General features: G+C 39.5%; 1 protein-coding gene across 1 annotated transcript in view; it reads left to right on the forward strand.

Moving 5' to 3' along the window:
- Positions 1 to 17,520, forward strand: part of MARK1 (microtubule affinity regulating kinase 1) — a 104,837-nt gene that overhangs the window by 12,031 nt on the left and 75,286 nt on the right. Inside the window, exons 3-4 of the mRNA XM_019516478.1 lie at positions 15,694 to 15,742; positions 16,888 to 16,953. Of these exons, the coding sequence (XP_019372023.1) occupies positions 15,715 to 15,742; positions 16,888 to 16,953 (94 nt within the window). The 5' untranslated portion in view covers positions 15,694 to 15,714. The remainder of the gene's footprint in view (positions 1 to 15,693; positions 15,743 to 16,887; positions 16,954 to 17,520) is intronic.

Genomic DNA, 17,520 nt, shown 5'->3' on the forward strand with positions numbered 1-17,520 from the left:
GCCCCCCCCATGTTGGTTGGGGGAACAAACTTCATCTTGTATTTGAGCAAATGCGGTATTTTCTGCTCATCTCCGGGAGACCCCATGGCTTGTCTGAGCTGTTTCAATGAGGAGCAAATGAAAAAAGTTTCTCCCATCTCCAGCTCATTTGACCAACCTAAATGTAGATGGAGCCATATCACTGGCTTCTCTTCCTGGACCATGTAATTACACGCAAGGTGGACCCAAGGTTCTGCTCTTCCTTAGATGGTAGAGTTTAGCTTATATCATGCATGTACAACAAGAGGCCCTGTTATAAATTAATGTATAGAACAGGATATTTTTGAATCTCCTTTATTCAGTGGCTTGTGGAGTTTTCTCATCAGCAGAGATTATAGGCAGGGGATCAATTTAAGGGTAATGTGGATATTTGCACTCCAAACTAAAAGTTCTCTTGACTTTTAACGTTATTTTATTCCAAAATAATCTGTAAAATAATTATTTTATTGTTACATTTTGTAAATTAACCCTATTTTTTTTTTTTGGAGATATGTTACTGAAATCTTTTAATCCATTATTTATCTCTTCTATCCAAGTAAGAAAATGTAATGTTAAATTTAAGCAAATAAATTTTGCGGGGGGGCTCTTTTGGTGTGGTAGAATTTTCTTAAAAGAGACAGTTGTGCAATTTGTTTCTTTTGTTAAAACTTTTGTGAAACATTTAAGCATTTAGCTTTCCCCACAGTTGTTTTTCAGTGAAGTTAAAATTAACTTGGCTGTTTTGTCTAAGTATTTAATTTTATACAAATTCTAATGAAAAACTAGCTGGGAGAGCTGAAAGGTTTTTGTTTTACCCTTGACACACATTTGAGGACAGAAAGCTAGACTTTCAAACATAAAGCAATACACAAGTATACTTAAAGACACTTGGAAGAATTTAAATACTTTATTGAAAGCTGCATTCATTTCACAGTCGTTTTTCTCAGCTATAATTAAGGATCTAGTGAAAACATTCAAACCAAAGTCTTTCAAGAGCTATAGAAAGCCTGAATGATTTCTGCACTTATGGTTTGATAGGAACAGCTTAAAATAGTAAAGGAAGTGTAAACATATAGATGTTAATTTGACAACAAATGGAAACTGGTAGCAGTGTTGAGAGAAGGAATCATATTCTCAACCTTCTTTTGACCTTTTACATACTTGCAGACTTGCTGGGTTGTGTGTACCATTTTACTGCCCCGTATAGCTAGAAAAACAGTTGAGATTGGATTTTTGCAGCAAGGAGCTGCTTGTGGCTCTTTCTTGATACAATAGCATTTTGTTTCAGTGAAGATTGTTCTTGTAAACATATGGCAAAGAGAAAAAAGGGAAACTCAAGCCATTTCACCTACTTGAGTATATGAAAACGAACACCCAGGAATGAGAAGGTGGTGCAGCAGCATTAAAGGAGCTATTTTTGGATGAGACATGAAATTGAGATCAGTGTCGTTACCCTTAAATATCATATGGCCCTTAGAAGGGAAGAAGGTTCTTAACCCCAACATCCTGCCCAGATTTTAACTTGGATAATTTATTTGGCTCTAAAAAACTAATTGTGATCTACTGATTACATAGGATACAGTCTTTAAATTTGTGTAGTAGTATTCCAAGTAGCTGTTGCCTAAAAACATTTTTATGTTTAGCTTGTCCTGTATGGGGGATACCTAGTTATTAAAGTAGATTATATACATGTACTTTCTCACTCTCCTGTGCTCACGTCTTCATTGCATAAAATGTTAAACTATCAAAGTGTTTTACAGAATACAAAAGATGAAACAAAAGGATTTTTTTCATCTTCCTGAGTATTTTCACCTTTTTGGACTCTGTAGGCACATCTACATGAGTTTCTGACTGTGCAGTAGACTATTAATACTGCATAGTAGCACATCACAGTATGAACAGTGTTAGTATGCTACTGCACAGTAGCACCACTTAAAAGACGTTCACTGGCGCTACTGCTCAGTAACTCCAGTTAATGTACATTTATTTAGTACTTGTTTACGCAAGTACTAAATGTGCAGTAACCACTATGCAGTAGTGTCTCGTGTAGATACTCCCAGTTTTAGCTACTATTTAAGCAGTTGTGGGTTGTTTGTATTTAGAGAGAAATGGAGGTGGGAGTTAAGTATTTGACCCAATCCTGTTCTGTTTAAAAAAAAAAAAAAAAGTTACTTAAAGTCCTGTATCCTTCAGACACAGTAGATGAAAGATGTTGTTTTTTGTTGTTTTTTGTTTTTTGGGTTTTTTTTTTGCTTAAATGACTTCAAACCCATGCCAGCCAGCCAACATTCCACCCAAAAGCTTTCTTAACTTTTTCTTGGGTCGTGCTATAAGTAGGGTTCTCTGTAAATTGTGCTGGAAGTACCCTCTGCAGCAGCTCCTTTAATATTTTTCATTTTATTGCTTGCCCTCCCCAGCTTGATTGGTGGAGGGGCCCCAGTGGCCATTTGCCTCTGATTGCCAGGGAAAGGGATCAGCAGCAAATGGCCCGGCTGGCAGAGCCCTCTGGCAATCAGGGTGGCAGGGCAAGCAGCGAAATGAAAAACATGAAAGGAGCTGCTGCAGAGGGGCACTTCTGGTGCAATTTATGGAGATAGCTATAAATTGTTCTTCTTCTATAGTCTTTTGGCTGATTTTCCTGTCCTCTCCCACCTCCTTTCCCTGACGCATCTATATCTGAACCCAGTCCTCTGTTCCCCACCATTTATGCCAGTAAACTCCTTGGACTTGTTAAGCAATGGTAAAGCCATTGTCCAAATTTGCATGCAACCTGAGTGATTGAGCAGTGGTTTTCCATTATTCCAGTGATGGCTAAACAGAGGGGTATCAGCTGTTCCCTCACTTATTCTTAGGCTTGGCAGAATTTGATTTTCATTTGTTAAATAATTTCAATGGATAATATCAATATTTATTTTTAAACATTTATTTTGATTTTTATCAACTTAATTTTTTGGGGTTGTGTGAAATTAAGAACAAGGGGAGATGATTTATTAATGACAGTATACTGTTAAAAGGTTTATAAAATCGCATGTCAAAATATAAAGAGTAAATATCCATAGGTCAATAAATCATACCTGCTTTAAATCATTTTGTTGATTTGGTAGTACATTTGTGTAAAATAAATAAATAAAAAAAATTGTCTTTGTTACTGGAATGTATAATTTGGTAGACCCAGCAGACTAATTCAGATTTCAAAAGCTCTCCAAATTTTAGTTTGTCATTATTGTAATACAAAATGTTGAGCTGTCCAAGTTAGTCTTCAGAGGTGCATGTGACATTATCTTGAACCTTTCTAAACAAAGTGAATGATCTTTCCACAGAAACTGAAGTTACCACAAATTGTAAAATGTATCACAAATTCATTGATGTCATGGAATTTATCTGTTTTTAATGTGTGATCCCTGGCCGCAGGCAAAAGATGAGCAATACATGGAACGTGCAGCAGATGTGGATGTATTTCTTTCAAGTCCTTCACTAGGCGTTGCATGTGTATTGCAGAATCACTGTTGACTGACACAATTTTCCCATGCTAGGCCATATTTTTCTCAACACATCTTAAATCCAAAGTGACATGACTGATGCATTGCACTGAAGAAATACAGAGGATTTTAATACAGTTTTATTTACAGGCTTATGTTTATCACTGTAGAATACTGCAAGGGCATTAATTGCTAGTTATCCTGCAAGCTCAGGGGTTAAATCAATTACTAAAGAAAATTTCTCACTGCTCAAAAGTTCCATTGCCATCTGACTGTAAGGTGGTCGAGGTCACAAGTCCCCAGTATGACCTTGAGGACATCATGGGAGACCAAGCCAAAGGCTTTTTTGAAATCTAAATATATGACCTCAGCCTCTTTTTCTTTGTCCAGGTGATGCATCACCTGGTCATAGAAGAAGTGAAGTTGTTCAGGCAAGACCTACCTTCAGCGAAGCCATGTTGGCACTCTCTCAGAATGTTTCCTTCCTGTTGTTGATGGTTTCTTTGATTCCCCCCCCCCCAAGATCTTTCCAGGGATTGAGGTCAAACTGACTGGCCCTGCAGTTCCCTGGATCTTCCTTCTTTCCTTTCTTGAAGATGGGCACCACATTGGCCCTCTTCTTCCAATCTTCAGGAACCTCTCCTGAGTGGCATGAGTTCTCAAATATCCTTGCCAATGGTCGTGCTTTGATGTCAGACAACTCTTTTAGCGCTCTTGGGTGCATTCCATCTGGACCAGCTGACTTTTGGCTGTTCAGCCTCTCAAGCTGTTCCCTCATAAGATCTTTGCCAATTATAGGCATATGATCGCCTTTACCCTAATAGTCCTGTGTCCTGTCAGGCAGGATGATCCCCATGGGCTGGTGGAAAACACTTCCCAGACACTGAAGTGAGGCTAACCAGTCTACAGTTCCTCAGGTTCTTTTTTTGCCTTTTCTCAAGAGGGGAAGAGTAGAACACAGATTCTTCCCTGGGTTAGGCTCGTTATCCTCCATAATAATTTGGGCTTGCCAAGTAACTGGGGAGCTGTACAGCTGTGGCAAACTGAAGAACTGCTGAGGTGCTCCAACTGATTGAAGAAGAGGCACCCTTTGAGGTAGAAGCTGCAGCAAACAGCTGAGCAACTCCTCTTTAATTCAGCAAGCCCACTGAGAATTAACTAGGCTATGGACCACCTTGACACAAGCAGTTTAGATTCTACAGTACCATCTGCAATGCACATCAGAAAAGTGCTCATTTCCAAAAGTTTGCACAAATCTGTAAAATATGCCAGCCCTCGATACAGTAACAGCTTTTGATGTGGTTTTTTTTTTGTTTTTTTTTTAATCATCTGAATATACAATCATATTGCCAGGTCTGTACACTTAATTTGTGTGTGCTTCTCAACTCCATGTTTCTGGTACTGGGGAAAAAATGTGGTCTGTAAATTATAATGCTCCAGTTTCGGAGGTTATACACTAAAAGAATGAGCACTGAATGCTTCTCTGTGCTGAAATAAAACCTATCTTGATCACATTTTTCCATGCTTTCATAAGGTCTACAACTGTTTAGTCTTTTAAGCAAAACTTTTCTTTTTAAGAATCTAAACCTGTCAAGAAAATTAAACAAACAGATCAATGTTACTCTGTGAGCATAAACAGAGTTGTCCACTCTTGCTGTGTTACTATGCTGCTTTCCTTATGAGAATACAGACAGCATCAATATCTAAGCTTTTCATTTTTTACAGTTTCTAGTATTCTTGGGTGCTATATCTTCTGTATCCACAAATGAAGCACGTATACTTTAAAAAGACTCAAAAAAAACCCCAGAACCCCCAAGAGGTAAAAATAACCCCACCAAATTATTTAAAAATCTTTCAGTATTCTTTGCATGTTCAGGATTGGCAATATGAGTAACATCTAAGCTTTATCGGCTTACTTCACTGAACAATGAACACATTTCTATTCACCCTCCCCAGCTGTCTGTGGCAGCTACTGCTTTTCAGCAGCTGCCAACTGTCAGTTGATAGTCTGCCCCCTTCCTAGGCAGGGCAAAGGGCAGGCTGTCAAGTCATGGTTCTCCTAAGGGCAGAGGTGACTCTGGGAGCAGTCCCCTGGTACCCCCTGGCTGAAAAGCTTGCCTGAGAAGCTCTCTGGCCATGGGGTTGGAGGCATGTCTACAATCCAGCTCCTGGGCTATTTTTCTGCAGAAGAAATTTCAGCACACTGAAGTCTACATCCAAGCCCTTAGAAAAAATCTGGCTCAACAAAGTAATGAAGTTCACAATAGAAATAGTGGTATCTCTACGCACTTCAGCAATGACCCTTCGCTTGGCCATGTCTAGCAGTCCCACAGGAATATAGCTAAGAATCTGTCTTTGGAAAAAGGTCTGAAAAGGCAAGATACGTGGCTGGAAATGCCCCAGACAATTTACAGTCCCTTTTTTATTATGCAACTGCGAAATCTAGCATTTTATTCTACTTCAATTATTTTCCTTCGACTAGACTGAATATATATTTTTTTTCCCTTACTTGGCGCGCACACCCTTAAACTGAGAAGCGTAATTAAGGATAATAGGATTTACATAAATAGTATAATTCCACAATTCTTCCTGAATTTTATGTACATTTCATAATACAAGTCTGTACAAGTTTCAAAATTAAGCTTTTAATCAAATTAAATATCTATCTGCAAGCATTTAGCCAGTTAAGTCCCAGAAGACTTCATCAGTAATTAGTATCCATATAAAAGTTACTGTAATTAAATTGGTATCCTCAGAAGCAGGATTAAAACATTAAATTTATATACATATATAAGTATTTCAAATCTGAAAAAGGACTAAAGAAAAATATGATTTATATTTAATTGTTGCCAAAATTACATACATATTCTATGCAAAGATTCTCAAAGGGATTAAACTTAACTGGTTAAAGATTCAAATTTATTTCATACAAAGTAACAACAAAACTTGTTGTACAGAATATGTAAACATACAAAAAGTCAAAAGCAGGAAGCAGACAAAAAAAATCTACTTTTCTACAGCCTGTTCAGTAGGAGTTTATAGCTTACTATAGGTACCTGACTAATATAAAGGACTTGCTTGCACCCATTTTCAATGACAGTACTTGAGTGACTAAGCCAGAGATGGACAAATACAGCCTGTGGGCTGAATACAGCCTGCCAACGGATTATATCCAGCCCGCAGACGAGCAGCCACCAACTTGCAGGTGGGGATTGGGGTATTATTTGTGTTACGGTAGTCCTTTGGATGTAGAATTATAGGCTGAGAAGGACCTTTCTTTTGCTATAGATGCAACCTAACTGGCAGTCCAGCATGTAGTACCAAGAAAGGCCAAAAGGACAGGAGCTACTAGGTGCATCTGACACCTAGTGAGGGGAAATATAGCAAGGAGATGCAATTGCTGTCTTTTTGTTTCTGGGGAAAGGTGTAGTAGCACATGTATATGTAGTACATATACCTACACATGGATGCCCCAATCCCCACCTGGAACCTGCCAGGCATGTCCACAGGTGATGCCTGCACCAGCCCTGGGCTGCTTCCTCTGGCCCTGCTGGGTGGCGGTGTAAACTACAGACCATAGGTAATGGGTAGGGGAGGCATACAGTGGCATGTACTACTTCTGTACCCCACCCCCCGGATTTCTGCACTGACAGTGGGGCACAGAGCTGCAGCCCAGCCAGATCCAGGGCCAGCAGCACTGGGAGTGGCAGCACAGAGTTGTGCCCCCACCTCACAGCTGTTAGTGTTTACTCATAGTCTGTGTTGTGGACAGTGCCAGCAGGTTCCAGGTCAAGGAATCGAGGTGTGCTACAGTTCTGAGCGGGAGGCTGCATCGGGGGAAAGGGGGGAGGAGGAGGAAAGAGATGGAGAGAGGAGAGATGGGGCTAGCAAGAGGACACAAACACTCTTTTAATGGCCCTCCAGCCAAAATAACTGTCCACCTCTGGACTTAAGCCATGAATAACTTAATGCAGATTATCTCAAAAAGAAAAATATGGATTATACTTTTTACTAAATAATACTGGCAAATATTGCATCATTTTATCAATTTTTTAAAGATTGATTTTTTTTTTCACTTCCTTTGCTGAGTAACTATGCTATCATAAGTCATATTATTCTTAGAAATAAGGAACTCATTTTTATATTTAACTCATATTTATATATATAAATTAAGTTTTTAAAATCATAGGTTGCAAATTTCACAGGGCTACCTTAACTTCCTAGTGTTACAAGGCACATATCCAGCAGAAATGGAAGATTCACAGTTCTCCGACATAATAAGGAAGGAAGCACAGAATAAGTGGCAGAAAGCAGGGGAACACATCAGGCAGGAGAAGGGCACAGGAGTGGCACTTGAATAGGGTGCAAGGCTTGCCTACCAAAAAAGGTAGCCCCCACTGCATAAACTATTCTAATAGTCTGGGAGGGCATTTGCTTTCACACCTTCCTTTGGGCCAGGATGCAATATTACTTACTCAACTTGATCTTGAATAACTTAAATATACATTTTGGAAATTCCTTCTTTTTTTTTTTAAAGATTATTTGGAAACTGCTCCAGGATTGAGAACATTAGTAATTGTCTACAGTGGATGAATCAGTGGGTGGACTGCAGTAGAGGATTCTAAACCACATCAGGACTACAGTTCATATTTCTTATGGTGCTAGTCTTTTATGGCATACCTGCTTTTACAATGTACTGGTTCAACCATGTGCCTTTACAATCCTGGGTCTAAATTTTTTTGACCAAACCTGATGTAACCTATTTAGGTGTCTAAGAATGATCCTATGGTGAGTTCCTACTCACAGCTAAGATATGGCTAAGATGAAGACATCTTACAAAGTAAGCCAGTTAATGATTTTTTTTAGAGATTTGATTGGGAGAAATATGATGCAGCACTCAGAGAAAAAGGAGGTATAATGGGACCTGGCCCTTTAATTTCATAATATTCAGAGAGGTTGACGGATAACTGCCAGATTGCTCCATTATGCTATTTAGTAGCTCTTACTGCTCAGTAAACTGATCGTTAAGACATTTACAGACACAAAAGTACTGCTGGGATCCAGCAACTCTTCCTCACTGGTGGCAGCAGCAGGAATTTAGGCAGACAACTGTTGAACATGCACCACTGCAAGAACACTCAGGTTTGACACACTGCAAGAAAGCAGATCCCCTACCTCCTCTTCCTTCCATTGGACAATATCCATTGTCCATATCAAGACAGATATGCCTACCCTACACAAGTTGAGCTTCACTTATATAAGTGCATATGTAGAGAGACACACTTGTGCGTGTGTGTGCACGCGCATGTGTGTATCTCTACAGACAGACACTACATATACTGCACCTTTCCCCAGAAACAAAAAGACAGCAATTGCATCTACTTGCTATATTCCCATCACTAGGTGTCAGATGCACCCAGTAGCTCCTGTTCTTTTGGCCTTTCTCCGTACTACATGTTGGACTGCCAGGAGGCTGCTGGCTATCAGCAAACAGTTATGTTGCATCTATAGCAAAAGAAAAGTCCTTCTCAGCCTACAATTCTACTTCCAAAGCACTACCATAACACAAATAATGCACATAAAAGAAACTTGTGACATAACACATGAAAGCTTAATCACATAGCTAAGCCTGTACTTTTTGGATTTCATATAAAACAATGGGCTGCACTAAAGTTTACTGCAGGGGAAAAAAGTGAGATGGCAAATTGGTAAGAAGGTCATCTGAGTTGAGCTCAGTCTAATAAGATCGTCTAAAGTTCTGAGTTTAACTTTTTAAAAAGCTATTTTACTCTATTAAAAGTACTTAAAGTGTATTATAGTCAAAATTTCTGTATCCTCAGAGAATTGTTCCCATCACGTGCAATTATTGGTCATGTGTGCGCACAAGACTTTACACTAGGCAAAAAATAATAAATAGCATAGAAGGCCTGCCCTGAAGAATTTAGACTGACTGTCGCTTTAAACTTTTCACTTTTAATCTTATCAAATTATTCCACATTTATGATAATGATCAGAAAAATTAGATGGGCGTTTTAATTTACATGTAAGCTGATATTTCAGAAACTGTTTAAAGTCCTGGTAGAAAGAGCACTTACCTCTACATTTTAGTATGAAATAATGTGCAGTCTACTGTTTCAATGTTAGATTTAGTAGTCTTTTCCCTCCTCTAGGTGCATTTGTTATTACATTAGTTAAAACTGTAAAATAATTATTCTTAGAAAGATAGATCACTATGTAGCTTACAAATTCAGAAGTTTTACAATTAAAAAAAACTAACCAGAGTATCAAAACAGAACTTTTCAGGTTGTACATTTGATGCATTTACAGAGTCAGGAAATCGATTGGTTGTACTGGTGTATTTCATATTCTAGAAAAAGGTATCGGCAGCAGTTATGTGACTCCAGCCCAGTGAAGTCTACATCAGATGCACAATATGCAATTCTTGGATGTTTACAGACCAAAAGGGGAGAGTGAGTGCGAGCACTAAGTTTTTCATGAACCCTAATTAAAGGGAACTGAACATCAGTGTAGCCAAGAATGATTTAGGAATGTTCATGATTGTGCTCATCATTCATTGTTGTAGATTTCTTTAAAAAAATTGTTAAAGTAGTTCTGTTTAAAACTGCAAAGTAATAATCTGTTCTTGCTGGAAGTTGAGACCCCCCCAACGCACACAAGCTGTTCAAATAGATGACTGCTGATTTCCCTTGAAGAGTCATACTTATGCAGAGCCAGCAAAACCAGTCCGACCAGGGCTAGCTTGGTAATAGGTTTCCTGAAACATGATGCTCAGCTTGCAATAACTCATCCAGTGAGAAGAGACTCAGAAAAAGATAACAATGCATGGATGACTTAGGGAAAGGACACTAACATTATTAACCTGGGCCAACACTGAATCCTCTCAGGAGAGAGACAAGGGGCATACTTAGAGGTAACTAGAATTTAAATATACTTGTTTTATATTAAGTCTACAACAAAAGAAAAATAAACACTTCATAAAATGTAACATAGATAGAGCCTGACTACTATATTACCAAAGTACAACTGTATCTCAGTAAACTGCATAATACTTGCCTTCATTTTTTGAAGACAAATGGGGGAAGGAAAGGACACCTTAGAGCAAATGTAAGATTAAGTCATGCGTACCACGTTTTAATATTCACTTTCCCCCTCTCCTCCTCCGTGGCTTAGAGCTGTTATCCAACACACAATTATCATACAGCACTTAAAATGGCAAAACATCTTACGCTTTCATCTAACAGAGATCTGGAGTTTGAGATAGGTACCCCAAAATATGTCCTAGTCCAACCTAAAAGGTCATTGAGTAGAAAGCAGAAGGTCAAGATAATGACTTTTACAACTGCATTACCCAGAGACATCAGGATGTTGCTTTAATAATACATTTTCTCTCTGTCACTTTTTTTTTCCCCACCAAGCAGTGGTTGTCTCATATTCTTAACCCTTTCAAAAGTTGCCTTGAAAATTGGCTCAAAACTTTGGGCAATAATTTCTAAACTATTACTCCCTAATCGTAACCCTAATGGTCTTAATTTAATGATAAAATAGAAAACATTTCTGGATGTTGGATGGTGGGGGTATCAGTTTCTTTGAAAAGCCTAATTGATTTTTTAGCTTTGCTTGGTATAATACACTACTTTTTTTGCTTCACACTCCATTAAAATAGTATTACATATTTTTGGGAGATGTTTTGCCTCAAAAATTTACATTTATATTTATAGATTCTTCCCCCCACCCCCAATTCTTTTGTCATTTGGAAGCTCCTATTAAAATCTATTTAGGAATCAACTAAAGAAGAGAGGTTGACACTAACTTTGACTATTTATGATTCTGCTCAACAAAGACAAGTTTTCTGAAATTGTCCAGATAAATATTTACTGGAGGGAAGAAGGCACTGTATAAAGCTAGTCTAAGTCTAGACCAACCACATAGTTGGTATAATAAAAGATATTGCCCACAAAAATCCTTGCCTCCCATATTACCATTATCTACTTAAGAACTAGGTAGTAGCTTATTCTACCTATAGGCAGGTAAAGAGTTGAAGCCTCCCTGTTCCAGCGAGCCCTACTAAACTAAAAACATCATTTAAAAATTGCATTCCATTAGTCCCATAAGCTACTTGTAGAAAAGGGAAGGAAAAAAGTGGGAAGTTGTTACTGGTGTCTAATGCATGAATCAGGATTGGGGAAGGCTGAATTAGGCAGTGTGTGTACAAGTGATGGTTCCCATGCATTCTGAACCAATTTCAGTTTTGGAAGGCATCTTTATGCCTAAACCAGGCTTTAGGTGGCATCACATAAGAAAAGACTAGGCACTGCTGGGGTAATTCTACCCAGAAGACCCTATGTGAAGAGAAAATGGAGAGTAAGCCTGCTATTTGTGATCCTGTTACTAAGAGCTAGTGTCAAGGTCATGTAGTAAAAAAGCAACATCCAGTTACTCAAATGTTAGAAAGTTAAGCTAACAAACAAAATATGTTTTACGACTCACTACATGTAGTGGTAATGTTAGGGTAATGATGTATCCATGATGGCTCAGGAAAAATACTGTAGCGAATACCATGACCTAGAATTAAGAATGGTTTAAGAGACAGGCAAAGGAGACAGGAGATCCTGTGCTGCTGTTTGCAAGTCACCCCACAGGCATATCACATTACTGAACACTTGAACAATAAGATATTTTTTAAATTAAAAAGAAAGTCTAACAAAGACACAATACAGGCTACAATGGAAACCTGCTTGTGAAGAATGAGACAATGGAAGGAAGAAACAATGCATTTTCCTCACAATCTGGTATGAGTGTTGTTTTGAGGGAAGTCCAAATAATGCAGCCCAGGGTTCATGCTATTAATTCGCTGTTTCACAAATATGCACCAGCTGCTCACACTTGCCCAGAACATCATCAGCTGGAAGAAAAATACTTGCCTGAAGTTTTTGCCCATCACCAAGCAGTCACTGGAACTGAGTCGACTTGGTGCATGGTGACCAGTGGCGTCCCCCAGGGCTCAGTACTTGGATCAGTTTTCTTTAATATATACATAAATTATCTGGATCTGGGTGTCAGAAGCGGACTGGATAAATTTGCGGACAAATTTGCAGGTTGGTAATTCATGCTGACTTGGACAGGCTTGCAAGGTAGGTGGATCAAAACCTGATGACATTCAACATGGAGAAATGCAAGGTGCTCCATCTCCGGAGAAAAAACCAACATCATACCTATAGGCTCGGCAGTGCTACACACACTAGCACTATGACCAAAAGAGACTTAGGGGTCATAATAGACCACAAGATGAACATGAGCCCTCCAATGCAATGCCACAGCTGGCAAAGCAAATAAAACTCTGCCTTGCATCTACCAGTGCATCTCAAGCAAGACCCAAGAAATCAGCCTCCTGCTTTATTTGGCCTTGGTGAGGCCACAGCTGGAGTACTGTATCCAATTCTGGGCTCCACACTGTAGAAAGGATGTGGAGAAGCTTGAGAGTCCAGAGGAGAGCCACACACATGATTAGAGGTTGAGACCAGACCTTAAGAGGAGAGGCTGAGGGGCCTGGAATTCTTCAGCCCGCAGAAGCAAAGGTTGAGGGGTGACTTGATGGCAGCCTACAAGTATATAAGGGGTGTGCATCAGGAACTAGGAGAGCGTCTGTTTACCAGGGCACCTCAAGGGAAGACGGACCATCTCCCCCCAGAAGTGGTAAAGCACCTACTCTGGATACCTTTTAAAGATGCACTTGGATGCTTATCCTGTTGGGGTGATCTGACCTCAGCTGACTTCCTGCCCCTTGGGCAGGAGCTGGATCTGATAATCTTGCGAGGTCCCTTCTAGCCATAAAGTCTATGAATCTGGAAGTTACTGGAGCATATCATAAGGAAGGCCATTTGCAAGCATCTGGAGGAAGAAAAGATAATCAGAAGCAGCCCACATAGATTTACTAAGAAAAATTTGTGTCAAACAAACTTGATCTTCTTGGACAAAATAGCTACTTGGCTGGATGAAGGGGGAATACTTTGGAAATAGTGTATCTGGACTTCAGCAAGGTTCTTATAAGGTCCCTTATAACCTTCTCCATAAACAAATTGGAGTAATGTGAGCTAGATAAAGCTACTGTAGGGTGGGTAGAGAGTTGTCTCAGTAAATTCAGGCAAAGACTAATTGTAAATGGATCCATGTCAGAAAGCAGTCCAGTGCTGTTCAATGTTTTGATTAATGATTTGAATGGAAAACTTCACGAGTGAGTTTGCTGACAACACAGAATGAGAAGGATTTGACTATGTTGGAAGACAGGAACACGATTCAGAAGGATCTTGACAGATTGGCAAACTGGACTGGAACTATTAGGATTAAGTTCAGTGCTGACAAATGCAATGTGCTGTACCTCGGGAAGATTAATTAAAAATACAAATACAGAATGGGTGACACCTGGCTGAATGGCAGCACTAAGCAGAAGGATTTGGGAATCCTGGTAAACCACAGACTCAATATGGGTTTGCAGTGTGATGCAGCTGCACAAAAGGTAAATGTATATTTGTGATGCGTCAGTAGAAGCATTACATGCAACACCTAAGAGGTGATAGTGCCTCTTTAGCTGGCACCAATTAGGCCTCATTTCAAGTACTGTATACAGTTTTGAGTTCCACATTTAAAAAAGGACATGGAGAAATTAGAGAGGTCCAGAGGCAGGTGACAAAAATGATAAAGACAAGTCATGGGAGGATAGGTTGAAGAACAGGCATCTTCAGCCCCCTTGGATCTCTTGAGCATATTTTTAACAGGCTTTCCATCAGCGGGATGTTGGCTGCTGTGATCCTCTACTTTACCTTTGGCAGATTAGGGTGTTGTATCTTGTGGTTGTGTCAGGGCTGACTGTAGTTTTGCTTCCTTTCCTTTTTTGTGTCCTTGGACAAAATATTTTGGAAACTTCAAAGATTCATTGGAATTTGATAAGGTTGTGCCACTTCTGTTATAGGCTCAAACTTGTGACCTCTGGGCTGTCAACCATGTGCCGTAGAGTGCATACACATGTACTAAGTCGACTTAAAATAAGGGAACGTAACTAAGTTGACTTAATTAAGTTGACTTAAGCCAAGTCTGAGCATACACATGTACAGCTCCTTGACATGGTGACAGTCATCCTGTGAGCTAAGTCAACTTAACCAATGTGACTCGAGATATAATACACCTTAGAGGTGTATTATCTTGTGCTGCATTTAGGTATGTATGTATGCTCTGACAGTTAAGTCGATTTAAAGCTGTCAGCTTACTGTCAGAAAGTTAGTATGTGTGTACATACCCTTAGTGCCTGTGCCACCCCAGCCCCCTGTAGTTTTGCTAATAGGTTAGACAATGCATTTGTATCGGGTGGTTTGGATGGGGATGATCCTGCCTCAGGCAGGGGTTGGACTAGATGACCCTGGAGGTCCCTTCCAACCTGACTTCTGTATGAGTCTGTGGTCCTAATTTTGGAATCTCAGTCCAAGTCTGTGCACATGTATACAGGCAAGCTCTTTGGCTAAGGGGTACTAGAGGGCTACTCCCTTAGCCACCCCCGTGCTTTGGGAAACTTATTGCTTGACAGCCTGTCCTCTCACCTGCCTCTCCATCTGCACAGCATCATGAGCCACCAGTCCGCTCCTCACACTGAGGACCCTGGTGTGTGAGGAGCCATAGTGGAGCAGCTGGTGGCTGGTCCTCCCCTCCCAGTCTGCGGGAAGGGTGGGAGTAGCTGTATCCAATGCCTTTTCCAGACAGGGCTGACTCTGGTTTCTGGAAGGCATGGAAGCTTTTACCTACAGCTCAACTCCTGTTAGGCCCTTGGAGGAGTTAAGCCTCAGGAGGTGAACAAGCATTCATTCTCCCAGGAGCCACTTCTACCTGGGTGGAGTTGGATTATTTTTCCCTGGAACCACCATTTTTGATCTGAGAGAGAAAAATGGAAGCACTTGTACGCTTGTGGTTTCTACTGGGAGAAACAGCTGCTCTGTGACAATGTAGTGGATCCCAGAGAACTAAAGAACATCTAGTGCAGTTCTCATGTCATTTTGTCTAATCTTGAAATATAATGTAAAATGGTGGTATGTACTTGAATTGCCTTTCAGGCTCCCATATTCCATATAAAACGGTAGTTTTATCAACAGTAAATACAATTTAAACAAAAATTATTTTGTTTCTTTAACAGTTATTCCGAGAAGTACGAATAATGAAGATATTGAATCACCCCAATATAGGTAGGAATTTAGCCTTTCCTGTCACTTTTAATAGTAATAATTTTATTTGGCTTTAATTTTGTTTTAGTATATTTTATAGATGTGTTTGTTATTTACCCATTATATCATTTTTAAGATTAAGTGTATGATAAACAGCCATATCCTGCTACTTTTGATTATTGTCCTATTTGCTTAAGTGGGACTACCTGTAGAAGTAAGTCCAGCAGAAATTTGGCTTTCAGAGAGTATCTTGTTCAGTCAAGGGAAATAAGTAATCTTTAGTAAGAAGAAGCATGTAATGCACAGTAGAGGGTCTCACTTGTGCTTTACTGTTAGTATTGCTCTCAAGGGTGAAAAATCCATAGTTTCTTAGCATGATTCTGGCAGAACTCGATTAGCTCAAAGATCTATGAGCAAGCATCCTACAAAATTGTATCTGCAGAAAAACAGAACTACAAAATATATAATTTTCACTTTCTGCTTTAGTTCCCCCTCACCTTCAGGGCCCTACTTTGTGATGACAATTCTTCTGGCTGAGGAGGGCTGGACAGTCTTGTTCCAGAGACAGTTAATGTTCCTGAATCGGCCAGAGGGCTTGTTGCATACAAGGTATGGACAAGGCATACAAGTTATTACGTACTAGGTACTCCCTTTTTTTCTCTTGTCTTAAAGCTGAGTGTGTTGCTTTCCCAACATTCTTGGCTCCTGCTGTCTTTTTTTCAATGACCATTGTAACTTTGTTAATACTGTAATCTGATGGGAAGATCCTTCAGAGTCTAACAGTTTCAGTATTTGTTTAATTTGGCGCCTCAACCTTGCATCCTTTGAGTTGATCAAAAATCCACAATTTCTAACCTGGAGCAGTTTAATAGAGATGTAAATTTATTTGCAGTGTTTTTTCAAAACTCGAAAGTAGAACTAAACACTAATTTCAGCATGAATTTCCTTTTAGGAGAGTGTTTTATGAACTGCTGAGAAAATTGTACATGTTAGATGTTCTTACAACTTAATTTTGTTTTAAACTTCCTAACCAAAAAAAATCTTTATTTTGTCTTGGTGTTGTCATTGATAATAAATTTTAAGAGTAAGGCTTTTTCACTGTCTTTAAATTCTACTTGGCCTTTTGTTGCTTGATGCAATATTTTCTCCTTTCTTTTTTCTTTCAGTAAAATTATTTGAAGTTATTGAAACGGAAAAGACCCTGTATTTGGTAATGGAATATGCCAGTGGTGGTAAGAAGATATTTAACTCCAGTTTTGTGGGTGATCAGAAATATGGGAAGTACATCTTTGCGTATTAAAAAACAGCCATCTGAGAGTTGTACTGTGCCTTGGCTATTCTGTTTTGGCTTGTTGCCACATACAGTCCCTAAGCAGAACGTAATGGGACAGTTCTTTCTTTGTTTACATAGCATATATGGTAGTTAACCTTTGCTAGAATGAGAGTCAAATTTAGGCCTGTTTGTTTCTGCCATCTTTAGGTTCCTAGAAGCATTGGAGGGAGCACAAACCAAAGAGGAGTTTTTCTTAACGCAGTTAAAAAAAAAAAAAAAAAAAAAAAAAAAAAAAAAAAAAAAAAAAAAGCCTGGGAGGTGGACAGTACAGATGCTCCTCCAGCCCCATGACTGTAGAGCTTCACAAGCAAAGTCTCCAGCCATGGGGCACTGGAGGACTGCCCCCTGAGCTGCTCCTGCCCATGACATGACAGCCTGCCCCCTCCCCTGTATGGGAATGGGACAGGCTGTCAAGTAGCAGTTGGCAGCTGCTGACAACTGGGAAGGGTTTCTGCCCCAAGAACAT

The sequence above is a fragment of the Gavialis gangeticus genome, unplaced genomic scaffold (assembly GCF_001723915.1).
Source record: "Gavialis gangeticus isolate Ggan-Ray unplaced genomic scaffold, GavGan_comp1, whole genome shotgun sequence".
Taxonomy (NCBI): Eukaryota; Metazoa; Chordata; order Crocodylia; family Gavialidae; genus Gavialis; species Gavialis gangeticus.